This window comes from Mesoplodon bidens, assembly GCF_964165515.1.
Source record: "Mesoplodon bidens genome assembly, chromosome: 15".
NCBI classification, from domain to species: Eukaryota; Metazoa; Chordata; class Mammalia; order Artiodactyla; family Ziphiidae; genus Mesoplodon; species Mesoplodon bidens.
The window spans coordinates 65,177,008-65,203,653 of record NC_138171.1 but is presented as its reverse complement, the minus strand read 5'-3'; the positions used below and the strand labels follow the sequence as shown (position 1 = coordinate 65,203,653).

Below are 26,646 nucleotides of genomic sequence, written 5' to 3'. Positions count from 1 at the left end.
GCTTCGGAACCCTGCCCTCTCACCAGCACCTCCCTGTGAAGCCTTCTGGGCCCCTGGTCCCCCAGCAGGTACACGCAGGTCAGGCCCTGTGCCCTGTGGTGCCCTCCCTGGGCCTGCTGGTGTCCCTCTGAGACCAGGTGGCTCTGTAAACACTGGGGGTGGGGCCCTCGTGGCAGAGGCTGGGGCTCTCGGTGCACAAGTTCAGGAAGGGGCGTGTGTTTCCAGGTCCCCAGCCAGCTGCTGCGGGAGGCAGCCTGGGCTTCCAGCGTCCCCAGCAGGCTTCCAGACAGCTGGCTGCAACTGGCTCCCACGACCCCCCCGCCACCCCTGCCCCCCAGCACTCAGCCCAGATGGTCACGTCCCCATCCTGGCCTCCCAGGCAGCCCTGTTCCAGACACGTGAGCACGGGTGCAAACAGCTCATGCATGTGCTTTCCAGCATGCCGCCTTCCAGCCCCCGGGGTAGAAATCAGCCAGACCCTAACTACAAACAGCCCCCAAACTTTATTATAAACAGGCTATGGCTCCCCAGCAAAGGCACAAAGAGGCCAGAGTGGTGCCGGGCAGAGGCCCCAGGCCCTCAGAGTCCATGTGCAGCTGGGCACAGGGCCCGGTTGAGGCAGGCCTGGCAGCGCGGATGGAGGGGCAGGCAAGTCTGCTGGCCAAAGCCCACCAGCAGTCCATTGATCTCGCTCCACAGCTCCCTGTGGGGGTGGGAGCCATCAGTGTGGAGGGAGGGTGGGAGGGAGGGGAGCCCGCCCTGCCCCACCCCAACCCTGCACACCTGGGCAGCCACTCCTCCAGTGCCCTGCGGGTCTCCTCCGGGGACTTGGTTGCCTTCCTGGTCCATCTGAGTCGGTTTACGATTCTGTGCACGTGTGTGTCCACTGCTGCTTGGAGACGGGGCAGGGTGAACACGGGGCAGGCTCACGGGGCCAGACTGCCCCATCCCTGCCATGGCTCCCAGTGCGGGCTGGTGGGGGGCTGAGTCTGAAGCCTGAGTCCCCCTATACACCTCCCCAACCCCCACCAGCTTCTGAGGAGGACCCAGAACTGCGCAGGCCTGAGAGAGAGTCACATGGGCCATCCCTGCTGCTAGGCAGGGGCTGGAGCCAGATCCAGAGGACTTGGGCCTTTTTCCTGGGGTGCAGGCAGCAGTGCCTCCTGGCCCAGGCACCGGCCATGGGTGCCAGGCTGGGTGGCAGCAGCTTGACCTAGTGGGATGGCATGAAGTCACTGCCTGCAGAGCCAGCACCTGCCACTGCACCATCAGGGACGGAGCGGGGAGCGCGGCGAGGCCAGCTGCAGCTGTTGTGCACCCGGCCGCAGCCCTGGCTCCCCGTGGCCGGCCACCCTGGGGCTTGGCCTGGGCACCTGCTCACTGAGGCCCCCTCCCCTAGCCAGATGCAGCCCCTGCCTCCTCCTCCTATGGTGTCTGCCGAAGAGAAAGCAAGTTCCTGCACTGGCCCACTTCCCCTGCTGCTGGCTGCCTGGAAAAAGGCTCAGGCCCGCCCCAAACAGCGATAACAGGGGCACAGGGAGAGTACGCAGATGGAGAAGCCACACCCTTGGGTCACCACCAAGCCTCAGTTTCTTTCTCTGTAACATGTAGGTGACCGTGCCCTTAAGTTACCCAGAAGCCCAGCCCAGGGCCACACCATACTTGTGGGCCGGTCCAGGAGGGCTCTGCACACCTGTGCCTCTAATGGGAGCAACTACTTCCCCTGCTTTGTGGCCCAGCTCAGAGAAGCCAAGTGCCTTGCCCAGGGCCACCCAGCTGGGAGGGCAGAGCTGGGATCAGCTGCTGTATCCCATGGCTCTGGCTCTCTACTCGAGGGGGCTTCTTCTCTCAGGAAACCCCCTGGGAAGTGGGGCCCACCCTCCCTAGGATCTCCCTGCAGGTGGCCTGGCCCACAGACAACCAGATAGGGCAGCATTCCCACACTCCCGACTGCTGCAACCAGCTGCAGGCGGGGGCCCTTCCCCCACAGACCTGCCAGACCACTCCTAGACACGGGCAGCCGAGGACAGCCGCCCAGATAAGCTCAAGTATCTGCTGAGAGGCTGGCAGCCGCAGGAGCCCAGTGAGGGAGGCTCTGCCCTGGCCCCGCCTGGCCTGGCTCCCGCTTTTCAGGGCTTCTGGGCTCCAACCTCATCAGGTAGCCAGAGCCCTACTCCTCTGGCGGGCACTGCAGGGAAGGGGTCCCTACCCCAGGGGGCAGGCTTCACAAGCCTCGGAAGCCCTGGGGGGATCCCCACCACCTCTCCTGGCTCCTCTGCATGAGTCCCTGAGAAGCACCACGGTGGGAGCACACAAGCAGGTCATGGGTCAAGCCCTGGTTTCCGGGCTGGCTGGGCCTGCGCTGTGCAGCCTCAGAAGCCCTCACTCGCTGGGCAAAGATCTGAGGAAGCAGTCCCACCCCGACCCAGTGGTCTGTCTCCACTTGGAGCTCCTCCAATGCCGGAATGCAACACAAGGACCCAGGATAAGGATCCCAGGAAGGGCTCCCCCCCAGCCGCTTCCTCCTCCCCCCGGGTCCCCATGTCTGCACTGCACCTGCCCCCTCTGCCCACACTCATTCCAGAACCTTGTGCTCTGGCCTTCTTTCCCAGCTCATGGCTTTGCAGATGCTGTTCCTTCTGCCTGCAATGCATTTCCTCCTCTTGGCCTGGCCAGCCTACCTCACCCTTCAGCTCTTGGCTGAATTATCACCTCCTCAGGAAGTCCTCCCAAATGCCCCAGACCAGGCCAACCCCAAAGGTGCCCTGCATGCCCCCATCAGTGTTTCTACCCCAGTGTCTCTCTCCCTCATGCAGCACAGACCCGAGTCCATCTAGGGCCTCTCCCAGAGGCCAGCATGCTATAGGAGCTCCTCAGCAAACAGGAACTCCTCCTCCTCCTCCATCTCTGGGTGGGGTGGGCCTAGCTCTGGGCTGGGAACACCGTTCTGACCCTTCGGGCTGAGTTGTGAATGAGGAGACCTGAGCTGGGGGTCACTGGTCACAAGGATGGGGGGAACCTCAATGGCAGCCAGCAAGCCTGGAGCCGGCCACTCCTGCCTCGTGGGCGCATGCTACTCACCAATGCCTGACACACTGCCCCAGGCCACTGCCATGGCCAAGTGCGCCATCTTGGGCCCGACGCCTGGCAGTGCCACCAGCTCTGCCAAGGAGGCTGGGATGTCCCCATCATAGCGCTGCTGCAGGATAGCAGTGGTCTGCTTGATGTACTTCACCTTGTTCTGAAAGATTGGGGGCGTCAGCGCTGGAGGTCAGGAGTATAGCCCGACCTGGGAAGACGAGGCCCAGAGGAAACCCACAGGTGCCCAGAGCTACCCGCCAGCTGTCCAGGACACACTCAGAGGCACCTGCTTGCCTCTGTCCCCCCAGTAGGTGGGAACAAGCCAAGGGCAGGAGAGCCCAAGGAAGGCCCAATGCAGGCCTAGACCTTGCCTCCCACTTGCCTGGGGCCAATGACAAGTGCATGGGGTCCGGCTTGAGTCTCCCTGCCCCATCATTCCCTACCAGAGACCAGGCAGGATAAGCAGGACCAGCTAAGCCAGAAGCTGGGCTCAACAGCACCTGGGCCTTCAGGAAGGAAGGCTGGAGCCTGGGGCTCCCCCACCAGCCGCCAGGCCAGCCGGGCGGTTCCCATCCTGTGCCTGAGTGGACAGGGCTATTTAAAACCCATTTGATGAACTGCAGCCCACGCCAGTGCCAAGGGGAAGTAGCCCCACCCACCAGGCTGCCTTCAACAGACCCGCCCACCCACCACCCTGTACTCTGTGGCCTGTTGGGGCTCCAGAGGGGAGGGGTTGTGCACTCCAGGGAGGCTTGGAGTAAACAAAGGGATAGATGGGTGGGCAGCCTTAGTGAGGAAGAGAAGGGCCAGGCGTCTGGGAAGGGAGGTGGAGGAAGGAAGGGGTGGGCTGCAAACAGGAAAGGCCAAGGAGCTCCAGCGCCTGGACTTGAGGCCCCATGGCCAGGCCCCCTGTGGGCTGGTCAGAACGGCAGGGGCAGGGTGGTGCTCCAGTGGGAACTCATAGCCAGGCACCCATGGCCAGGGATGCCCACCCCGGCCTCCCACACCCCACAGCCCACTCAGTCTGACATCTTTCGCAGTCCAGTGGCACCCCCAGCCCCACTTGCCACGGGCTGGGCTCACCCTCCAGAAGCCCACAGGATAGATAAGCGTGCCCAGCGTGCTGTCATCCGTCTGCAGGATGCTGTCCACCGTCAGGCCCCGGGCCCGCAGCCGCTGCATGGCGCCTGCTGTCACCTGGTCCTTGGTCTGGCTGGAGAGCATCAGTGACAGCAGCACCTGGTACCTCCGCACCTGCTTGCACAGTGACAGGCACCAGGGTGGGGGCGGGTCCTGGGTGCTCAGCCCAGCCAAGCCCTTTACTCATCTGCACGTGTCACCCCAGGCAGTGTATGGGGTATCTGCCTCCTATCCGCCCGGGCCAAGGGTGTGTGTGTGGTGTATTTTCCACTTATGTGGAAAATAGCAGCACCTGCTTTGCAAGATCACTGTGAGGCTTAAAGAATTATTACTGCATTCAGAATTGCACCTGGCACGACGTCAGTGCTCAACAGCCCTTGGTTGCTCTTGTTATCGTTATTGCTTTGCAAAGGATGCTGCTGCTGCCCACTTTACAGACAAGCAAACTGAGGCCCGTCACCGGGTAGCAGAGCTGGGATTGGAATCAGGTTAGTCTTAGGACTAGGCTCTGGGCCAGTGAAGTGTAAGGAACTCCCTCTCTCTCTCAGCAAACGTTACTGAACACCCACGATGTGCCAGCTGTCCCCTGCTAAAGGCCTGAGAGGAAGCAAGTGTCTTGTTCAGAAGGGGGTCATCGGCAGATGGGTGCCCGCCTACCTTCGGGGGTGCGCTGAGGTCATAGCAGTGCTCAACCCCCAGCTGGTCCACGGGCGCGTCCTTTCCACTCCTCATGGTCCGGATGTTCTCCAGCTGCTGCTGCCAGTCCTGAGGCTCCCAGGCTGGTGACTGGAGATGCTCGGCTCTCTCTCCTTTCTCACCTTCTGAGGCTTCGTAGGCCACATTCAGTCTTTGAGCCTTCCGCTGACGCTTCACAGGGCTGTAGCCTTTCCTATCCTCTGCAAAAAGTACCACTTGGTCCCTTCAGTGAAGGCTACAGGTAAGGAAAAGGTGTGGGCGCTGCCCTACCTGCTATCTCATCCTACATCATTTATTCAACAACCACCCATCACCTACTACAACTGCAGGTGCTCTGGCCTCTGCAGCATGTGCTCCGGGCCAGGTCAGCCTTCCTCATGCCGTTGGTCCTCTGACCAAATCCACTTTAGCACATGACGACTCTAAGTAACAGCCTCCACCATGGTGCCCCCAATCTAGTTTTGACACTGTCAGAGAGAACTTTCTAAAATCTGAATTGAGGGGCTTCCCTGGTGGCACAATGGTTGAGATTCTGCCTGCCGATGCAGGGGACACGGGTTCGAGCCCTGGTCTGGGAAGATCCCACATGCCACGGAGCAACTGGGCCCGTGAGCCACAACTACTGAGCCTGCGCGTCTGGAGCCTGTGCTCCTCAACGAGAGAGGCCACGATAGTGAGAGGCCCGCGCACCGCAATGAAGAGTGGCCCCCTCTTGCCGCAACTGGAGAAAGCCCTCGCACAGAAACGAAGACCCAACAGAGCCAAAAACAATTAATTAATTAATTAATTAATTAAAAATGAATATCTGCTAAAAAAAATCTGAATTGAGTTGTGTCACTTCCTGTTTAAAACTCCAAACTCTGTCCTGGCATCAGAGCTCCTGCCTACCTGGCTGGCATTATCGCGTGCCTGTCCCCCCCAGCCATGCTTCTGCCCAGTGTGTCATCTTCTCTGGACTACCCCTGGGGTCTTTGGTTGTCTGTGGGAATCCTCCTCTGGATAATACTGCAGACGTCCAGGCAGGACAAGTGGCAGGGGCCCTGTCGTTCTCATCCACCGCTGAATCTCAAATTAGGTCCCTAATAACGACGTAAACGTAAGGAAAGCCACGCCGTTTCCCATTTTCTCTCAGAGGCACCCTCTAGCAGGGGGAGAAAACTTCTGGCTGGGAGAGTCCTTGGCACCGGGCCTCTGAGCTGGAAGCAACTATGAGGACAGGGCCGGTTTGCCTCGCAATCAGCCTGGCACAAGTGGAGTACCCTAGGGCATGCTAGTGGGACCGGGAGAACTTTCTTGAACAGGACGAAGGTGGGGGAGGTGGGAACGCCTGAACCCAGCCCCGTCTCCTGGGAAAGAGCCTAGGGCTGGAACTCAGGGCCCCAGCCCCCAGTCTCTTGCAGGCCCCCACCCCGCCTCTCTTCCTGTGCCCCCGCGCGGGCGCGACGCTACCTGCAGCCGCCTCTTCTCTCCGGAGCGGCGCGGGCTTCTCCCTACTTCCCTGCTGACCGGTCCCGGGTCCCTGGCTCCGGCTGCGGGTCACCATCCTCACGCCCACCGAATTCATGCCGGATTCCTGCGGACTACACGTCCCGGCGGCCCCCGGACCCCGCCACGTGACTATCACTCGCCCAGCCTTTCCTCCAGAGGGCGGCCCTCGGCGCCCTTCCGCTGCCGGAAGTGCAGGTCGCGCTTCCGGCGGCCGCTTGTGGCCGGGGGTGTTCTCGGTTCTCGGCGCCGGGGCTGCCGCGCGCGCTGCGGGCGCTAGGAGTGGTGAGTGGCTCGAGGCGTCCTGACCGCCGACTCCGACGGTGCAGCGGGGGAAGCTGCCTCTCCAGGCCTGCTCGGCACTGAGGCCGTGGGGGTGGACCCCCGCAGTGTCAGGCCCGGCTCTCGGGCGCGCCCACCGCAGCCTGATTCCGGAGCTCCAAGCATTCTTTGGTTTTAAGTCATGGCGGGTGCGAGGGGGTCCCTGCTCCCGGCGTCCCCCGACAGTCGTCCTCCACACGGAGAGAAGAGAGATGGCAAACGTCAGGGTTTCCTGGATCCCGCGGCGGCCGCCCCCTGGCCCCGTTCCCCTCCCTCACTTCATGCACTGAGGCGGGCGGACGGCCTGGCATTTTCCGGGTTTATTTCTGGCCGGGACCGCTCCTGGCTGTGGTGGAGTTTTCTCGGGGGCTGTGGGAGGGAAAAAAGGTCGTGCCCACCGGAGACCTAGGGTTCGCGGGCGGCCCGCGGTCCGCGGCGGGGCAGGTGGGTGGAGCCTTCCCTGAGATCTCTGCCTGATTGTCGGCACAGAGGAGTCCTCTGATGCGTCCCTGCCCAGCATGGCCAAGCCAGCAAGCAAAGATTCAGGCTTGAAGGAGAAGTTCAAGATTCTCCTGGGACTGGGAACTCCAAGGCCAAATCCCAGGTCTGCAGAGGGCAAACAGACGGAGTTTATCATCACGGCGGAAATCCTGAGAGTGAGTGAGCTGCCTGGGTCTTCTCTGCTAGCTTAGTGGGAGGTGCAGGGAAGGCTGAGTTTGGTCTGTCACCAGGTTCTGTGGGAGATGGGCTGCTGGTGACCGTCTGTGTGGCTGCTGCTGTCCCCAGTACCATGGTGACATGTGTCTTTTCTCTGGAAATTCAGGAAGTCAGGATCTTGGGGACTTGGTCCAGCACACTTGAGTTAGTATTCAGATGTTGATGCAAGAAAACCTGTTTTACTAGACGACCTAAAGGCCATGGTCTCCACAGGTGATTAGGGTTATGGCCAGGGGTAACTGGTAACGTGTGAGTTACTGGGAGAAGTAAGGCTTCACTTTTTTGTCTGTGTTGGAATCTCACAGATGTGCCTATTCAGTGCTTTACCCATAAATAATGTTGAATGTTTGCACTTGTAACGTTTCCCATTCAGAAACAACCAAAATGCTCATCAACTGGTGAAGGTTTAAACAAAATGTGATGCCTTCATACGATGGAGTAGTATTTGCCAAAAAGAGGAGTGAAGCACTGATAACATGCAACAGCATGGATGAACCTTGAAAACATTATACTAAGTGAAAGAAGCCAATCACAAAAGCCCACATAATGTATGATTCCATATATATGAAATGTCCAGAATAAGCAAATCCATAGAGACAAAGTAGATTGGCCTTTGCCAGGGCTTGGTGGGGGGGAGGGAATGGGGAGTGAAGCTTCTTTCTGAGGTGATGAAAATGTTCTGGAATTAGTGGACCTGGTTGCAAGCACTGTGAATATGGTAAAAACTGGATTATACAGTTTAAAGTCGTTACAGTGGTGAATTTTATCATATGTGAATTTTATTTCAATAAAAAAGTGCAGCTATGGAAGAAAAAAAAAATTGTCTGTTCTTACTGCCCTAAGGTGGACTAGTCAACTCTGGTGATTCTTGGTTTCCGAAGGTTCTGCTGTGGGTCTCCAGCATGGGAGAGGCAGAGCAGTTCCTGGAGTGCTCGGTGATTGGCAGGTAAGGAGACCTGGTGTCTGAGCGCTGGCCTTTCATCTCTCCAGGAGCTGAGTGTTGAATGTGGTCTCAACAATCGCATCCGGGTGATAGGGCACATCTGTGAGGTTGCCAAAACGAAGAAATTTGAAGAGGTAGGTGTGTCTTGGTGTCTTGGTTGGGTGCCTGGAGGGATTCATGTGAGCTGCATTAAAGCCTGATTTGGCTCTTTTTAGGAGCAGGGTTGACAGCTGACTTCACTAATGAACTGATATGTACCATTTGAGGGAAATTTAGTCTTCATCTTAGCGATGAGGAAGCTTCTGGAAATGTCCTGAGCATAACCCTGAGAGGCCAGTCACATGTGGAGGTGGGGAACAAGGGGATTAGGCTCTTTTAGCAGATCCAGAAGTGGTTTTGTGGTGCTTACAGAAACGCACGCTCACTTGTCCTCTCACGTTACAGATTCGCAGGAAGGAAAAATAGGGGAATGTCAGGAGAGCGTGTGGTTTCACAGAGAACAAGCCCAGGCACACCAGTCTCTGTCTTTCTGGGAGAGATGTTTGGGTGGTATTAAGCAGCCTCACAGACGTAGGAGTATTTATTTTGGGCAGATACTTCCAGGCTCTCTCCTGATGTCCTGTGGACAGAGTGGGAAGCTGCCTGCCGTTAGAGTTCCTCAAGGGCTCTGCTCTCGCCTCAACCCACTTTTGTGTGAGTGATACAGGAGGAGACATGGGTCTCATACCTGGCGGGTTCAGATTTGCTCAGGGGGAGAGGGACCTCTGCAGGTCATCTGAAACGTGCAGGCTACACATGACCAGGGATAAATGTGAGGATAGGCATCTATGTTCTTAAAGTTGTCTGTGTACAATAAGTACGGAAAGGGGAGCCATGTCAGAGCTGCCGTCAAGTGAATAGACAGATAGGCCTAAGAGGCTGGAGTAGTCCACGGGCTCAGTGTCTGTGTGCTCTTGTGGCTTAGGTTGCATCAATAGGAGTATTGTGAATGGGACAAAGGAAGTAAAACTTCCAGTGTATTCCAGTGTATGACCGAATAATGTTGGTCAGACAACATTGAAAAGACATTTTAGTTCCCCTCTTAAGAGGAGTGAGCCCGGGAAAGGGTGAGTGGTCTGGAAACTCTGGCTGGAGGGAGTCAGGGATGGTTAACGTGAAAAAGGGAAGCTGACACAAGAGAGACTGATTCTGGGAGCTGAGGGGAAAGCACCCAGCAGCTCCCTCGTGGGCTGAGTGGACTTAGGAGGCAGATTCCAGTAGCCTGGACAGAGTTCTTAGCAAGTCAAGCCAGGCAGCAGAGTCAGGGTTGGGGTGGGGTACTGAGTGGCCCGAAGCTGGTTTGTTTACACAGGGGAGATCCAGAGCATGGGATTTCTGGGTCAGGCTGCAGGCCCGGGGACCGCTGTGGTACTTCTGGTTCTGAGACTCTTCCAGTGGCTTTTCCCATGGAGCCTGAGCAAGTTCTCAGAGACCCCCTGCTGATCTCTGGGGACAGCCAGGACGGCCTCCCTGGCCTTCCTGCTTTCCTCCCTCCCCTCAGACTATGGCCTGGTGAGGGTTAAAGGGACCTGTGAGGGTTCGAAGTAGCTTGGAGCTGTTCCCCTTGTCAGGCTCTTGGTCGCTGTGGGCTGTGACAGGTACATGAGGGCTTTAGAGGAGTGAGTTCTAAGTCAAAAGACCACGTTGTTCTGCTCTGTCCTTTGCCCATGGAACTGTTCCTCAAGTTGAGGGGCCAGCACACCAATCCCTGTCCCTTCTTTGCCGGGCAGCACGCGGTGGAAGCACTCTGGAAGGCTGTCTCGGACTTGCTGCAGCCAGAGCGGCCGCCAGAGGCCCGGCACGCGGTGCTGGCTCTGCTGAAGGCCATCGTGCAGGGGCAGGTAAGAGGTGGCCGCTCTGTGCCTGGGGGGAGCTGGGGCGGGCCACGGGCTGACTGCTCCCGCGGGCCACGCTTCGACCCTCGTCTTTGGCGAGAGCACCAGGCACAGGTTCGCTGGTTCCCAGAGGCTCTGCAGCTGGACTGCCCGAGTGGGCGTGCTGGTGTCACCTCTAGTATCTGCGTGACCCTGGGCAAGTCACTGGAGTCCCCTGAGCCTCCACTTCCTCTCCTCTAAAGTGGGGATGCTTGTCATTCCCTTTTTTCTGGGACGTTTTGGGGAGTAAATGAAGCAGTTCACCCAAAATGATGAGAATGGCTCCTCGTACGAGTGAGCTGTTGTTTTCTTGCTCTCACTGACCTCCTGCCCCTCACCGTGGGCTCCTGCCATGCTGGAACGCCCAGGCCACCTCTCACCATTCCTGCCTGGAAGGCTTCCTCTCCTCTTGGCCTGTTTCCTCTACGCCTTCACACCCCACTGCTCAGAGGAGTCCCCACTCTCAGCTTGGTTAGGTGGCTATCATCATTCCGTGAGCATCCCTCGAGGGTGGGTGCATTGGCTCCTGCCGTGTGCCCAGACCTGGGCGCATAGTAGGTGCTCCACACACACACTGGTCAAATGATGACCAGTGCGCCTGATCCCCTACCCAGTTAGTCCCTCACAGCCGCTTCCTCGGGGAGGGAGAAAGGGCCCCAGGGTTGGGAGTCTTGGAGCCCACGGCACTTCTTGGACTTCTCACAGCTGCTTGGGAAACCCAGGGGGATCCTGGCGGGACTGCTGACCCGATGGTTTTGTCTTCAGGGGGACCGCTTGGGCGTTCTCAGGGCCCTCTTCTTTAAGGTCATCAAGGATTACCCCTCTAACGAAGACCTCCACGAGAGACTGGAAGTTTTCAAGGCCCTCACGGACAATGGGAGACACATCACCTACTTGGAGGAAGAGCTGGGTGGGTGCCACGTTGGGTGTGAGGTTTCTCTGGCCTTGGTGATCAAATTTAATCTGGGATGCAGGAAGACCTGTCGGGCCCAGAGGGAGTGCTGCAGTTCACAGGGGTGGCCTGCAGAGGGCGCTGCAACACACTGGTCTGCTTATCTGTGTGCAACCAGGATCAGCCCCCCGAATCTCCCCAGGAGCTTGTTAAAAATGCAGAGTCTGGGCTTTACTCCAGACAGGCTGGCTCTGAATCCCTGGGGAGTGGGGCCTAGATGTGCCTTTTAGGCGGGCAGGAGGTGGTCTGCGTTTTGCTGTTGGGAGAGTGTGCTGCTGACCCAGGCCTCAGGCTGGGTCTTATCCAGAGTGCCCTGAGGTTTTTGGGGGGCTGGGGCCCCCTCGCTGCGTCTTTCTCCTTGCCCTTTTCATGCCCGGTCTAGCCTCCTAGCGCTTCCCTTTGGTGGCCATCCTCCCTGTCATCCTTATGGTGTGAGGTTTCCATGAGTCTTGAGATTTCATGTCACTGCTGTGGGGAGAAGAGGAAGGCAGAGGAAGAAGTAAATCTGACTTGGGCCTTGCTGTTCTGTCGGAAACGGGCCTCAGCTGTTGGTCTACCTGCAGGACAGGTGCTGACAGTGAGGATGTGGTTAGCTTTTCTGTCCAAGTGTATGTGTCTAGCAACCAAGCATTGCTTGTGTCTCTCAGAGATTCTCTGTGGGGATGGGGGCCTCCTAGACCCTTGCCCGTGTTTGCACCCCCAGCATCGGGGTCAGGGCTCTGAGCATCAAATGCACAAATGCTTCCCCTGCCTCAGCTCAGACCCCTTCATGCATCCTGGGAGCTGGTGAATTCCAGAGTCCATGACATGCTGACCTGCTCAGGCTCCAGCTGAGCCTCCATCAGTCCCATGCTGGCCTGCCTTTCATTCCGTGGGGACCAATGATGCTGTTTCCAGCAGTGAATGGGATGGGGACTCATTTTCCTGGGGAGGAGGTGAGTAGGAAGGACATTGCTCTCCTCTTTTTCTCCCCTAGCTGAGTTTGTCCTGCAATGGATGGACATCGGCCTGTCCTCAGAATTCCTTCTGGTGCTTGTGAACTTGGTCAAATTCAACAGCTGTTACCTCGATGAATACATCGCATCCATGGTCCAGTAAGAAAAACGTGATCAGTAACATGCACTGATCACAGTGCTGCTGTCTTGTTTCTGCAGTTCAGCTCTGTAGGGTGAATAAAGCTGTTAAAACCATCAAATAACTGGAGATGTTGGAAGTGGCCAAAGCCACCTTCCACATAACGTTTGTAGCAGATGTGTGATGTTACCTGATACCCTGTTTATTGTTGCTTTTGTCATTTGTTCAAAAACTCTGTGAGACCCTGTGGGCAGAGGCTGGGTCTTGGTGCTGTACACTCAGCGCTGAGCAGTGGTTGGGTGAGGGGAGCCCTGAGGGAGGATGAGCCACTTTTTTTTGTTTGTTTGTTTGTTTTGTTTTGTTTGCGGTACGCGGGCCTCTCACTGTTGTGGCCTCTCCCGTTGCGGAGCACAGGCTCCGGACGCGCAGGCCCAGCGGCCATGGCTCACGGGCCCAGCCGCTCCGTGGCATGTGGGATCTTCCCAGACCGGGGCACGAACCTGTGTCCCCTGCATCAGCAGGCGGACTCTCAACCACTGTGCCACCAGGGAAGCCCGAGCCACTTTTTTAACTGACTTTATAGAGGAACCAGGAAGTAAAACGGAGCCACCCAGCCTCTGGGAAGTGTCCTCTCAGCTGACTTTGTGTTTCTTCCCACAGCATGATCTGCCTGCTGTGCGTCCAGACCGTGTCCTCCGTGGACATAGAGGTCAGTAGCTGCCCCGTTCAGGGACAGTCCCTTTCACCATCCTTCTGGGCAGGCCGGGTGGTGTAGCAAGTGAGACCCCAAGCCCTGGGGTCAAGCCCTGTGCTGCCCCTCACTGGCTGTGTGGCCTCGGGAAAGCTGCTTGACCTCTCTGAGCCTCAGGACTCTCTCCTGTAAGTAAGGGTGTTGGATGACATCCGTTGTGGGGTCATAATTCATGATGGCATAACCCACCGTGACTGGGATGTAAAAGTGCCTCCCAGATGCTTGCTCACTCTGTGGTTCCCAGGAAGGCTGCTTTGACAGAGGGGAGGGGCAGTCATTGCTGACCAAAGGATGGTCAGTGGAGGAAACTGGGGGTGTCACTTCCCTGTGAGCAGGAGGCAGGGCTGGCCTGACTCTTCCTCCGCCCCACCAGGTCTCTCTGCAGGTGCTGGACGCCGTGGTCTGCTACAACTGCCTGCCGGCTGAGAGCCTCCCCCTGTTCATTGTCACCCTCTGCCGCACCATCAATGTCAAGGAGCTCTGTGAGCCTTGCTGGAAGGTAGGGGTCTAAACTCTCATTCTGCAGAGTTCTTGCCTGGATGAAGTGATAAGCCAGGCTTATGGACAGGACAAGGGCCATCTTGTCCTCAGTGAATGGCCATCTTATTCTCAGAGCAGCCAGACAATGGCCTGTTGAGGGGAAGCCAGTGGCATTTTCCCAGTGGCTGAGCTGAGGTCAGGGTTTTGGTGGCATTTTGAGAACTCAGCTGCCCCTGTCCGGGAGGAGATGGTGGAGAACAGCTGGACATGGAGGGCTTCAGGGCAGTGGCCGTGCGAGGCCCCGGACTCATGTTTGCCAGTCTGACGACGGTGCGTCTTGCTTTCCAGCTGATGCGCAATCTCCTGGGCACCCACCTGGGCCACAGCGCCATCTACCATATGTGCCGCATCATGGAGGACAGGCGAGTGCGGGTGGCCCAGCCGGTGTGAGTGAGGGCGGCTTGGCGGCTGCAGGGCCTCCTCAAGGAGGCTCCCTGTGTGGGCTCTATGCCTTGGCACAGGCTGACGCGGAGCTTCCTGTTGTGGTGGGGTGGCTGCTCCAGAAGCGAGCCCTGATCTAGGGCTCACATCTTATGCTACTGGTCGCCTGTCCTCCCCTCCTCCTGCCAGTAAAGTCAGAACATGCAAAACTGAGCTCTTGGCCTCCCTCCCACACGCGGACCTCCTCCAGTGGGGCTGCCTCACCACCCACTTGTCACGAGGCCCTGCCTCACCTCCCACAGCCAGACCGTCTCAGGTGGTGGTGCTTCTGCCCCTGAGATGGTTGTCTGTCCACTCCCGGGCCACCCCCCTCAGCTCTCACCTCCTCACTGCTCTCCTGCACTCACTCTTGGCCTCCTGAAGTCCATTCCTCCACACAGCAGCCACACATAATTTTTCCAGCACAGATCTGACTGTGTCACTTTTTGCTTGAAGCCACAATGGCTCCTAGTGCTCTCAGGATAAAAACCAAATGGCAAGGCCTGGATGGTCCAGCCCTGCTCAGCCTGTGAGCTTCTCGTTCCCGCCATGTTGCCCTTCTGCCACCCACCCAGGACCTTTGCACATAACTTTCATCTTGCTGAAATGTCCTTCCACCTGGGTTGAGTTTCCCTGAGTGTCCTTGACATTGTAGTGTTGCGGTTAGATTCCCTGATCGCCGCCCTGAGCAGGTCTGCTCTCATATCCCGTGGCTTTCCTTCTCAGCTGTAATCTGAGTTGGAACCTTGGTGTTTATTTACGTGATCCTTTGGTTCACACCTGTGTCTCCTAGGCTGTCAGCACCGTGATGCTGAGGGCTGTTGAGCGAATGCATGAATGAATCACACAGTTGCTGCTGGCCCCCGAGTCCCCTGCCCAGCCCACTTCGCCAGCTTTGCTTCTGCCTCATAAGTGTAGGGACCTCCGGGGAGGCTGCCAGGAGCCTGGGTAGATGCTGGGCTGGGCCCTGCTTATATCCTGTCTTCCCGGGGAACGCTTTCAGAGCCTACATGGAAGATGCCCCACTGCTGAGAGGAGCTGTGTTCTTTGTTGGCATGGCTCTCTGGGGAGCCCACCGGCTCTACTCTCTCAAGAACTCCCCAACATCTGTGTTGCCGTCATTTTATGAGGTAACTTGGCTTCTGTACCGCAGTGAGCTGGCGAGGGCGGGAAAGCTCACCTCAGCCCCACCCAGTGGGGACAGGTCTGTCAGACGTGGAGTCTGCTGCAGGGCAGGAGGTAGGGGAGGTGCGGGGGGAACGTGTGCAGCAGTCACTTGCTTTGCAAGTAGGGTTGCGATGTAGGGCCTTTGAAGGTTTTATCTTCAAGCAAATACTATAATTTATGAATTTCATCTTCTACAAATTAGCATCAGGACTGCTCAAGATTCCTCCTGGGGATAGTGACATGCTTGCTTTTGACAGTTTCCTTGGTCAAGTGGCAAACTTGCTCTTGCTCTAGAATGAGGCCAGAGATAATAGCTTGTGTTTCCACTGTGCCTGGCGGAGTTCAGAGCACTTTGCATGTTTTCATGTAGCCATCATGGCACCCTGGTGAGCTGGGGCAATCATAACGTCCTCATCTTACCTGATAAGCAGATGAGCTGTGTCATGGCCCAGCTGCCCCTAACGGGGTCCTTCTGGCCACACCCCATCTCCTGGGCAGTGGAGGGCGTGCTCTCTGCGCGTTGCTTGCATCAGGGTAGCTTTCAGGTTCCTCTAGGCCAGGAAGCCAGGGGCCCAGAATTTGAAGTGAATGGTCTGGCTATGTCAGGCCCTTTGGAGCCAGTATAGAAAACACACTTCTGGGTTCCTGAGATACTACTTTTGTGGCCCGCGAGACGTGTGTGGGAGCGAGGCATCTCATGCTAGGTTCCAATGGCAACGTGCTGGGGCTTCCTGTGCGTGAGCGTGAAGGGGCTGACGCTGCGTGCCCCCTGGGCTGTGTTCTAGGCCATGACCTGTCCGAACGAGGTGGTGTCCTATGAGATCGTCCTCTCCATAACCAGACTCATCAAGAAGTACCGGAGGGAGCTCCAGGCTGTGACGTGGGACATCCTGCTGAACATTGTTGAACGCTTGCTTCAGCAGCTCCAGGTGAGGTGGGCACAGGGAGAACCGAGACGGCCGACCCGTTGGCCAGAGGGCCCCTTCCTGGGGGGCGTGGACCCATGGGGGCAGCTCCCCGCCCCTCCAGGGCCCTCCCTCAGAGCTTGCTGGGCCGTGTTCTCTGATGGTTCTTGGGTGGCAACTCGCCATCCACTGAAGACGGCTGTTTTTCCCAAATCCCCTCTATCACTTGGAGCAGGACTATGTAATAGGTGAGCAAGGTGGGTGGGGGGTAGAGTCAATCAAGATCGACAGAGTAACACGCCAGGTGGCCTCCATGGCCTGCAAGTGGACCCTGAAGACAGTTCCCAAAGTGTCTCGAATGCTGCCCGCAGGTGGTGGAACTTTGGAGGAGGGCATTGACTGTGGCAGGAAGGAGGATGTGCTGATGCAGGGGCTGCAGATGAGATGAGGCCACATATAGCATGGGCTCAGGGCTGGGGCACTGGGGCGGGCTCTAGGTGGACGGCCAGGCCCGTGGGAGGAAGGACCGGAACTCAGCAGGTCCTGGGTTCTTGTCCCTCAGGGGTGGCTGCTGGGCCAGACCATTGTCACGACTAGCTGGTCAGGCAGTGCTTCATCTTGGAGTAATGGTCTGGGAGACCACACCCCTGGGGGCCTCCAGAAGATGCGAGAGCCTGAGGGAGGCGTGAACACACTGGTAGTGGAGGCCTGCCGTGTGGGCACAGCCAGGACCCCTTGGGCCCCACCATTCCCCAATGGGCAGGAATAGCACTCATGCCCCCTGCCCAGTGGGAGGACCTGAGGGGGTGTCTGGATTCAGCTCATTTGAGCTGAGGACTCTGATGCCGAGTCCTTGAAGGGAGCTGAAATCCCTCCTGTGTAACCGTGCCTTTGTGTTGCAGAGCCTGGACAGCCCAGAACTCAGAGCCATCGTCCACGACCTGCTGACCACGGTGGAAGAGCTGTGTGATCAAAATGAGTTCCACGGCTCGCAGGAGAGATACTTTGAGCTTGTTGAGAGATGTGCAGACCAGAGGCCTGTAAGACCACCTCTGTCTCCAACACAGTGGGGCCTTTGGTGCTCAGGCAAGAGGGTGGTTTAGGTCAGGCTGCTGGGGGAGGGGAGGGTCTGCTCAGCTCCCGGAGGTCTGGCTATGTGGGTCTGGAGGCAAGTTTTCCGTGAGTTTGAAGTAAAAACCCTGGCAGGCTTCTGCTCCCCTGGGATTTGTGCTCCAGCAGGGAAGTCTGCCGGGCCGTCAGGAGGCTGAATGCGTGTGGGTCTGTGAGAGCACATCACAGCCTAAGCATCCATTTCCTCCCACCTGTGCGGAGGGAGGGGCCAGTTGGCATCATGCTTAGCATATCTGCTCCCCGAAAGGCAGGCAGTCCTGGTGCCAGAAGGGCTCAGCCTGATGCAAGGCTTTTATGTGGGTTTTATTTTTTATTTCTTTATTTTGGCTGCGTTGGGTCTTCATTGCTGCATGTGGGCTTTCTCTAGTTTCGGCAAGCAGGGGCTGCTCTTCGTTGTGGCGCATGGGCTTCTCACTGCGGTGGCTTTTCTTGTTGCAGAGCATGGGCTCTAGGCATGTGGGCTTCAGTAGTTGCAGCAAGTGGGCTCAGTAGTTGTGTGCAGGCTCTAGAGCACAGGCTCGGTAGTTGTGGCACACGGGTTTACTTGCTCCACGGCATGTGGGATCTTCCTGGACCAGGGCTCGAACCCATGTCCCCTGCATTGGCAGGCAGATTCTTAACCACTGTGCCACCAGGGAAGTCCATTACGTGGGTTTTAAATGAATCTTCACTGCTGCCAGCAGGGCCTTTATTGTGTGGGCTCCCTACCTGGGCCTCGGAGTGGCTGGTCTCTTGGGCCAGCAGCATGGGGCCGTACTTATCAAAAGACCTCTGGAAGGGCAGAGCGGCTCATTCACTCCAGGTCTTTCTTCTTTTGACAGGAGTCCTCCCTCTTAAACTTAATAACCTACAGGGCTCAGTCAATCCATCCAGCAAAGGATGGCTGGATTCACAACCTGCAGTTACTGATGGAGAGATTTTTCAGGTAGGCAGCCTCTGGAGGCCCGCCTGACCCTGTGTCTGCACTGCAGGCAGGACACTGAGAGTTAGCACTTTCCTCTCCAATTCTTGAAAGTGACAGTTCACACTAAGCAGGAAAGGGTTTGTTTTCCAGAGGACAGAGTCCTCTGAGGCCTCTGTGCTTACTCCCTCCTGTGGAGTGGTCATCTAGAAAGAGGCCATCTCTGAGGGCCAGGTTCTCTGCCCCTTTACCCCATTCTTGGTCTGGATGTTGCCGAGCTGGGCCCCATGCGGGGAGGATCCGGAGTCAGTCTTGCCTGACATGGAGGCGGGTGGGTCTGGGGGCTGGGTCCCCAGGGAAGCCATTGGAGGTTGGGCTGCTCGGGCTGGCGGAGGGTGAGGCCGGTGGCTGGTGCACCCGCCTGGCCCCAGCAGGTGTGCCCCTGCCCCCAGGAACGAATTGCGCAGCGCTGTGCGTATCAAGGTGCTGGACGTCCTATCCTTCGTGCTGCTCATCAACAGGCAGTTCTATGAGGTGTGTATCCGTGCTGGCGCGGGAGCCCTGGGGCAGCAGGTGCGAGGGCGGCCTCCACAAGCCATGCAGGGCGATGCTCACCCGAGAGGCAGCGCGTGACCCTCCTGGGGTCGGCCTGGGACCTGGGGTCTGCCAGCGCCTCTCTGTGGCAGGCTTTGTTTCCTCGTTCATCCCTCCCTCCCTCCCTCCCTCCCTTCCTTCCTTCCTTCCTTCCTTCCTTGGTGCCTTCTGCCAGGCCTGTGGCTGAGCAACCAGGAGGGCATAGTCCCTGCCCTCAGGAAAACAGTCTTGCGTGGGGACATTTTCTTTTCATTTTTATAATCACACTCATCCTCCGGGCTCTGGGCTGATCACCAGATGCCAGGGTGGTGCCAGCCCCTACCAACCTCTCTACTGCATTTCTTCCCCTCCAGTCCATCCTTCACTAGGTTTGCAGCCAGGGCCTGTCCTTCTTTCAGAAACGGCAGCAGCCCCTGCCCACTGGGCTCTCTTCTCCGGGAGGTGCGCTCAGGCTCTGCATCTCCCCTCGCTTCCCAGCACCTTCCTCACCGAGGCCTCGCTGGAATGCCTGGTATCCCTAGGACCTGCCCACCCTTCCTACCCTCTCAGTCTGCCCTTTCCCTGCATCTCTGTCCCTTGGAATTCACTTTTTCAGAGTCCAGCTCAGTGCTGCCTCTTTTAGGAAGCCCTCTGGTTTCTTGAGTCCCTCGTGTTGGGGTCGCTCTCATCCTGCTCTCTGCTCCTGTAGCGCTTTGTACCTGCTTCCATGAAAGCGCTCATCCTGCTGCCCCGTTATAGTGGGCTCTGTGATGTCGGGGACGAGGTCCCTCTATCCCCAGGGCGCACACGCAGAGAGCTCTCCACATGGGATCCTTCTTAATTGTGATGTTGAATGACAGAGAGGGAGCGGGGACATTCACTGCTGCATCACGTATGAGTCTGAGCCCGTGGGCCATGCCCCGGCTGGGCCAACGTGTAGTCGCCATCATTCTCCTGAGCCAAGGGGACGCACAGAGTGCCCTGGAAGGGGCCTGGGCCTCTCAGGCACTTGCACACCCCGCCGCGGTTGTCCCAAGTCTTTAACGACGTGTTAGGTGAGTTTTGGCCGTGGCCAGTGGCTCACCTGGCTTCTCGTGTGCTTGGTGCAGGAGGAGCTGATCAACTCAGTGGTCATCTCACAGCTCTCCCACGTCCCGGAGGATAAAGACCACCAAGTCCGAAAGCTGGCCACCCAGTTGCTGGTAGATCTGGCTGAAGGCTGCCACACCCACCACTTTAATAGCCTGCTGGACATCATTGAGAAAGTGAGAGCCGCTCGGGCCTGGGGCTTGGGGCGCCTGGGCTGCCATTGGGACCCCTCTCTGTGGCAGAGCCCAGCGGACAGCAGTGTTCTTTGGACCCGCTGTCTCTGTTCTCTGCAGGGAGACTGCCTGGGTCTCTCCGAGATGGGGTTCCCTCCTAGCAGAGATGGGGCGGTGTTGGGAGGTCTGGCCGGGCCTGCTGCTACTTGGCACTGTCCTGCTGCCGTGCTGCCCAGGGGTCCTGGGACATGGCTCTGTGGCTTCGGGGGAGACTGGCTGTGGGTGGGATTTGGGCACATTGTCCTTCTGCACAGCCAGCATCCTTTTAATTTCAAAATGCATTGCAGTTTCTGAACTATGCCTTGGATGAGGGGAGTGCATCTTTCCTCTTGAGAAATAAAGGAGAAAGTATTTTTTGGTAGAAAATATCAGATCTGATGGTCGCTGCCTCAGGGAGCCCAGAGTTGGGAATTTAAATAGAGATCTTCTCTCTGTAGGTGATTGCCCGCTCCCTCTCTCCACCCCCTGAGCTGGAGGAAAGGGATGTGGTGGTGTACTCGGCCTCCTTGGAGGATGTGAAGACTGCAGTCCTGGGACTCCTGGTCATCCTTCAGGTGGGCCTCTGCATCTCATTGGAGTGCTGCTCTTTAGGGACACATCCCCGAGGAGACCTGGGCACTCCCGGGTGTGATCCCAACTCCTTGTTACAGTGGGGGGACCAGGTCAGAGCCCTGACCAGGTCAGGGAAGGGTGGACAAGGCCCAGCCAGAGCCAGTCTGTGGGAAACACTCCCGAGCCAGTGCCAGAACCACCCCCTCAGGTCTCCCCATAGCCAATGAGGTGGGAAGGGCTGGTGTCCATTCTGGCCCCATGGTTGTTTGGTCTTTTTTTAATAGCTTTTTTGAGATGTAACTTACATGCCATACAATTCACCCGTTTAGAGTATATGATTCAGTGGTTTTTGTTGTATTCATGGAGTTGTGCAGCCATCATTAGACACATTTACCCCAAAGCAGCTCCATACCCATTAGCGGTCACTCCTTATTCTCCCCTCAGCACCTCCAGCCCTTGGCAATCACTAATTCACTTTCTGTCTCTGTGAATTTGCTTATTTTGGGCATTTCATAGACATGGAATCACACAATATGTGACCTCATGTGTCTGGCATCTTTCATTGAGCATAATGTCTTCAAGGTTCATCCATGTTGTAGCGTGTGTGTCGGTACTTCATTTCTTTATATGGATGAGTAATAGTTTATTGTATGGATAGATCATATTTTGCTTATCTATTCATCAGTTGATGGACACTTGGGTCACTTCCACTTTTTGGCTGTTGTGAATCATGCTACAGTGAACACACACAGTTTCTATGTGGACACGTGTTTCATTTCTCTAGGGGATCCACCTAGGAGTGGAATTGCTGAGTCAGCTGGTAACTCTGCTTAATCATTTGAGGAATAGCCAGGCTGTTTTCCACAGGGCCTGCTCCATTTTACATTCCCAGCATCAATGGATGAGGCTTCCATTCTCTCTGCATCCTCACTCACACTCCTTATTTTCTGTTTTTTTTGATTATCACCATCCTAATGGGTATGAAATGAAATCTCATTGTGGTTTTGATTCGCATTTTCCTAATCACGTTGAGCATCTTTCCATGTGCTGATGGGTTGTTTGTGTATCTTCTTTGGAGAAATGTCTGTTCAGATCCTTTGCCCTTTTTTTTTTTTTTTTTTTCCGGTACGCGGGCCTCTCACTGTTGTGGCCTCTCCCGTTGCGGAGCACAGGCTCTGGACGAGCAGGCTCAGCAGCCATGGCTCACAGGCCCAGCCACTCCGCAGCATGTGGGATCTTCCCAGACCGGGGCACGAACCTGTGTCCCCTGCATCGGTAGGCGGACTCTCAACCACTGCGCCACCAGGGAAGCCCTCTTTGCCCATTTTTAAACTGGATTATTTGTCTTTCTCGAGTTGTAAGGGTTCTTTCCATACCCTGGATACAACTCCTTTATCAGTTAGACAATTTGCACACATTCTTTGTTCCCAGTCATCCTTGCCACGTCATGCTCGCTCTCCTGCGTGGTGGCTGTCCTCACATGCTCCCGGGCACCGCCTGGCTCCTGAGGCTCGCTGGAGCTGTGGACTTGTCCCTTTATGTCCCCAGCAGGGTCGCGATCAGGCTCTTCCACTGGCTACTACCCTCGATCACTGACTTGCAAAGCATTGTGGTGTTATCTATACTTAAGGTCACCTGCCAGTATCAGTATTGTGTAAAATGTAATATTTGAATCAATTGGTTCATAAACTATACTGCGTAAAATGTTGATGGTAAAACAGTTTCCGTCATGTTTATACATGATGGACTTTTATTATCTGGTGTGGAAGTTTAAAGTTTGATAAAAAGTGGACGGCAGGGCTTCCCTGGTGGCGCAGTGGTTGAGAGTCTGCCTGCCGATGCAGGGGACACGGATTCGTGCCCCGGTCTGGGAAGATCCCGCATGCCGTGGAGCGGCTAGGCCTGTGAGCCATGGCCGCTGAGCCTGCTCGTCCAGAGCCTGTACTCCGCAATGGGAGAGGCCACAACAGTGAGAGGCCTGCGTACCGCAAAAAAAAAAAAAAAAAGAAAGTGGACGGCACCTCCTTGGTGTCTTGTCCATAGCAGCCCCGTGCTCCCTGTGCCCTGACTTGAGGGGTTGTGGGGAACCCTGTGGCCCGGATGAACCCAGAAGCCTATACAGAGAATGAAAAAGAGATGATGGTCTATTGCCCTCACTTGGAAATTGAGCCCTGGCGACCCGGGGCCGCAGAATCGAGCTGTTTCCTACTTGAGCAAAGTCCTGGGCCAGCCTGTTTTCATTTTTCTTGTTTTGTAATTAAAAAGTAATATATATGTCCAGTTAAAACACGCGAACAGCATAAACGTAGCAAAAAGTTCGGTTCCCTCCTTTCTTCCCACGAAAATGGGCAGGCAGAGCAGCGGCTGCCCGAGTCCATGGGTGTCCTTCCTGAGATGCTTGTGCTTTGTCAAGCGTGGTGACCAACTCCCTCCCCTCTCCCTCGCGTGTGTTTTTTGTTCTTTGTGGAAGGCAGGGATAATGCTTTTATGTTGTTTTTTTTCAATTAATTTATTTTTGGGGGCCGCGTCAGCTCTTTGTTGCGGCGCGCATGCTTCTCTCTAGTTGTGGCGCGTGGGCTTCTCTCTAGTTGTGGCGTGTGGGTTCCAGAGTGCGTGGGCTCTGTAGTTTGTGGCACACAGGCTCTCTGGTTGAGGTGCACGAGCTCACTTGTTGTAGCACATGGGCTTAGCTGCCCCGCAGCATGTGGGATCTTAGTTTCCCGAGCAGGGGTTGAACCTGCGTGCCCTGCATTTACCACTGGACCACCAGGGAAGTCCCTATATTGTTTTTGAACCAAAGAGACACCACTCTGTTAATTATTTTTTTCTTTAAAAAGAATATCAATAAAAAAATAAGTAAAATAAAGTTCAAAATAAATAAGTAAATAAAAGAACATCAGTGATACGTTTTTGAAGCACTGCTCTCCTCCAAGGCTCAGAGTACCACAAAGGGGACCCTTGGCTGTAGCTGGGTCCCTTGGGTCCCTCCTGCCCCAGCACCACCCTGTAACTCCTGCCCTCAAAACCAGGTTGCTGGCAGCACCGCGAACTCTCACACCTGGCCTCCCGTAGCCTCGCTTGTCAGGGAGGCGCTCTTGACCTTGCAGAGGTGGGGGAGACGGGCTTATTGTGGGGTTAATAACAGCCCCAGCAGCTAGGGGAATTATCCCCTTTATAACCCCTCACAAAGCACACCTCCTGCCTTGCTCTGCCCCTGGTTTCTCCCGCTTTGCCTCGTGGCGTTGAGAAGGTGCTCTGTTGGTGCACGTGGATCCTGTCATGCGTTGCTGTGTTGTGCGCCATTGGGCAGGTTTCTCTGATTCATTAACCGATTCCCTGTTGATAACACAGATACGTGGCTGTTTCTGGTTTTTTGCCCTCACCAAGGGTGGGCGCATGTGGGCGTACCCGTGGGATGAAGCCCTGAAGCGGAGTTGGTGGCTTGAGGTGTTCGTACATTTTAAAGAATGGTGGGTGCGGCCAGTTACCTCCAAAGTGCTTGCCTGGCCTCTCCCCCTGGGCATCAAGGTGCTGACTCCCTGGCTGGAGTTTGGCCTCCTGCCCTTGCAGTGACCAGCACGCTCTCTCTGCAGACCAAGCTGTACGCCCTGCCTGCCAGCCACGCCACACGTGTGTATGAGACGCTTGTCAGCCACATCCAGCTCCACTACAAGCACACCTACACCTTGCCCATTGCCAGCAGCATCCGGCTGCAGGTATGTTCCCTGGGGCACCCAGCAGCTGCATCCGGCCTGGTGAACGCAGTGGCTGCAGGCTGGAGAGGCGGTGGGGGGCCCGGGAGGGGTCTTCAGCAGACTGTTCCCTCCTTAGCACCAGCTGTGGCTGCGTCCTCCCCAGAACCTGCTGCTTTTTCCCTTGCCTGTGGTCTGTATGCCTCTCAGTCACATGGCGGCCTGAGATGGGGGCAGAGAAAGGGAATTGCTCTGGAGCCCCAGACCCCTGGTGCCGCGGAGTCTGTTAGTGACTGGCAGCGGGGGTGCAGGGCAGGGCATACTGGTTTGAGCTCCCACCATGGGAGCTGGCACCAGGATGAGCAGAGGGCGCTGGGATAGAAGCCCCGGTCCCTTTCAGAGCGTCCGCCCAATGGGGCAGCCCCCTGTCGTTTGGGGAGCTCAGTTAAATGACCCACCAGTAGCTGGGGGAAGCGACAGTGTCCTGAGCAGAGCTCTGCTGTCTATACCGGGGCTGTGCGATGACGCCTGGGCAGGTGCAGTATGTCCACTCCCCCTGTTGCCCTGGGTGTGAGAGGCTGCCGTGTTGCCCAGCTTTTGTGGGAATGTCACAGCCTCCATGGGCTCTGAGAGAGGAGGCCGTGAGTGCCTGCGCCTCTCCGCCAGCACCACCATCTGCGATGAAGTCAGGGCGTGGTTGCTGTTAGCGCGCCAGCCTTTCCCGAGAGCTGCGCAGGTCTGTGTGGCCGGGTGGTGGCTTTCTCTCTGTTGGACCATGCCTCCCCCTCTCCACAGGCTTTCGACTTCCTCCTGCAGCTGCGGGCCGACTCGCTGCACCGCCTGGGCCTGCCCAGCAAGGACGGGCTTGTGAGGTTCAGCCCCTACTGCGTCTGTGACTACATGTACGGTTCTGGGTCCTGGGGCGGGTGGGGGGTGGGGAGCTCGCTGCCCTCTGCCCTGGGGTGGTCCTGTGTCTGAGGGAAGGTCCCAGAGGCATCCTGAACACAGCCCTGGGTTGGGGCTTGGGGCCTGCATCCGTCCTTAGCCTTGTGGAGCGGGAGCTCCGGCCTCAGTGCTTCTCCCACTTGCTTCCACAGGGAGCCGGAGAGGGGCTCTGAGAAGAAGGCTGGTGGCCCCCTGTCACCTCCCACTGGGCCCCCTGGCCCGGCACCTGCAGGCCCCGCCGTGCGGCTCGGCTCGCTGCCCTACTCCCTGCTCTTCCGTGTCCTGCTGCAGTGTTTGAAGCAGGTGAGACGGTCAGACCCTCCGGCTGCATTAGGTCAAACCAAGCAATGACTGGTGCTGCCCGGGGGCCACAGTTCTTCTCCCACATTGGCAACCTTGGGAGGTTCGCTGCTTGTTTCTAGGTTGTCTGCCTCGAGGCCTCACAGCGGTTCCGTAGCCGTGTGTTGAGCGCCTGCTGTGTGTGGTGCATCACCGGAAGCTGGGTGTGGAGCCGAGGAGATGTTCTTTCCTCTGGGAGGTGGTTTTGGTACAAGAGTGAGGTGTATTGACAAATAACTGGATTGTAGGATGGGGTGTGCCTTGGGAGGAGGCACCAACAGGCTGTGCAGGACCGAAGCGGGGGGTGCCGTCACATCTGGTTGGGGGCATGGGGAGGGGCAGGTGAGGGCAGTCTTGAAAGAGGGGGAAGATTCCAGCGGCAGGAGTAAGCAAAGCCTGGAAGTTAGGGGAGGTAAGTTCCCTGTGGCGGGAGGTGGAGGAGCTCGGGCCTGTTCCCCAGTGGGGCAACAAGGAAGGAGGGTTGGTCAGCAGTGTGCCGCAGGCGGGGCTGGGCAGCCCGGAATAGGCTGGGGGCCGCTCCCGGGGGCCACGGGTGGGGAAGCAGAGCTGGATGGAGAGGCGGTAGCAGGTTCCCTGGGGGTACCGGGGTTTGGCATTAAAGGGGTTTGTCGGAGATTTCCTGTGAGAGTCTCAAGGTCTCCATGTCACAGGTGGGATCTGGGGAAAGGCTTTTAGGACTCCTGGCCATTGGTGTAGTTTATGGGCAGTGGTCGCCCCAGTGGAGATTGGGAGGGCTCACCAGGGAAGGTCCGTGCAGGCCACAACCCTGTCCTCGATGCTGTGGCTTTGGGTCAACTTTGGTCCTGTGGCAGGTATCTGGGCTCATGGATTGTTGAGGAATACTTGCTTCTCTTTAAGCTAGTACAGTAGCTTCTTTTCAGATCCATCTTCATTGTGCTCTGGGTGGGCATCATCAGAGCCCCTTGGGTCCAGTGCCCTTGGTAGGCCGTCCTCAGATCACCGTTGGGCAGGTGGGGAAGATGGAGCCAGCGTGCAGAAGTTCCAGGTCCTGCTGAGAGGAGAGGGGCTGTGCTGCACTGGGCCTCCTGCCCTGCCTGGCGTTTG

The 26,646-nt window shown here is 57.1% G+C and overlaps 2 protein-coding genes across 19 annotated transcripts in view; one reads left to right on the top strand and one right to left on the bottom strand.

Moving 5' to 3' along the window:
• Positions 1-484: 484 nt before the first annotated feature.
• On the bottom strand, positions 485-6,497 carry NTHL1 (nth like DNA glycosylase 1). Its single transcript, XM_081257094.1, has 6 exons — positions 6,367-6,497; positions 4,879-5,117; positions 4,165-4,335; positions 3,082-3,241; positions 784-889; positions 485-703 (listed from the first exon to the last, which is right to left on the bottom strand). The coding sequence occupies exons 1-6, from the start codon at positions 6,479-6,481 to the stop codon at positions 580-582; spliced, it is 915 nt and encodes a 304-aa protein (XP_081113220.1). The 5' UTR covers positions 6,482-6,497; the 3' UTR covers positions 485-579.
• The window catches only part of TSC2 (TSC complex subunit 2), a gene marked incomplete at its 5' end in the record, with an annotated part of 38,084 nt that continues 17,917 nt past the window's right edge, over positions 6,480-26,646 (top strand). For 8 of the 18 annotated variants that reach the window (XM_081257083.1, XM_081257079.1, XM_081257082.1 and 5 more), the window contains 19 exons: positions 6,480-6,687; positions 7,213-7,379; positions 8,431-8,517; positions 10,153-10,263; positions 11,062-11,206; positions 12,225-12,342; positions 12,983-13,031; positions 13,447-13,572; positions 13,902-13,975; positions 15,037-15,163; positions 15,986-16,129; positions 17,008-17,145; positions 18,058-18,161; positions 18,590-18,671; positions 19,820-19,975; positions 20,470-20,586; positions 24,178-24,300; positions 25,072-25,178; positions 25,374-25,524. In XM_081257083.1, coding sequence (XP_081113209.1) covers positions 6,480-6,687; positions 7,213-7,379; positions 8,431-8,517; positions 10,153-10,263; positions 11,062-11,206; positions 12,225-12,342; positions 12,983-13,031; positions 13,447-13,572; positions 13,902-13,975; positions 15,037-15,163; positions 15,986-16,129; positions 17,008-17,145; positions 18,058-18,161; positions 18,590-18,671; positions 19,820-19,975; positions 20,470-20,586; positions 24,178-24,300; positions 25,072-25,178; positions 25,374-25,524 — 2,334 coding nt within the window. Of the gene's footprint in view, positions 6,688-7,212; positions 7,380-8,430; positions 8,518-10,152; positions 10,264-11,061; positions 11,207-12,224; positions 12,343-12,982; positions 13,032-13,446; positions 13,573-13,901; positions 14,000-15,036; positions 15,164-15,985; positions 16,130-17,007; positions 17,146-18,057; positions 18,162-18,589; positions 18,672-19,819; positions 19,976-20,469; positions 20,587-24,177; positions 24,301-25,071; positions 25,179-25,373; positions 25,525-26,646 lie in introns of all 18 variants that reach the window. The other 10 variants (XM_081257081.1, XM_081257077.1, XM_081257080.1 and 7 more) reach the window with 3 other exon arrangements.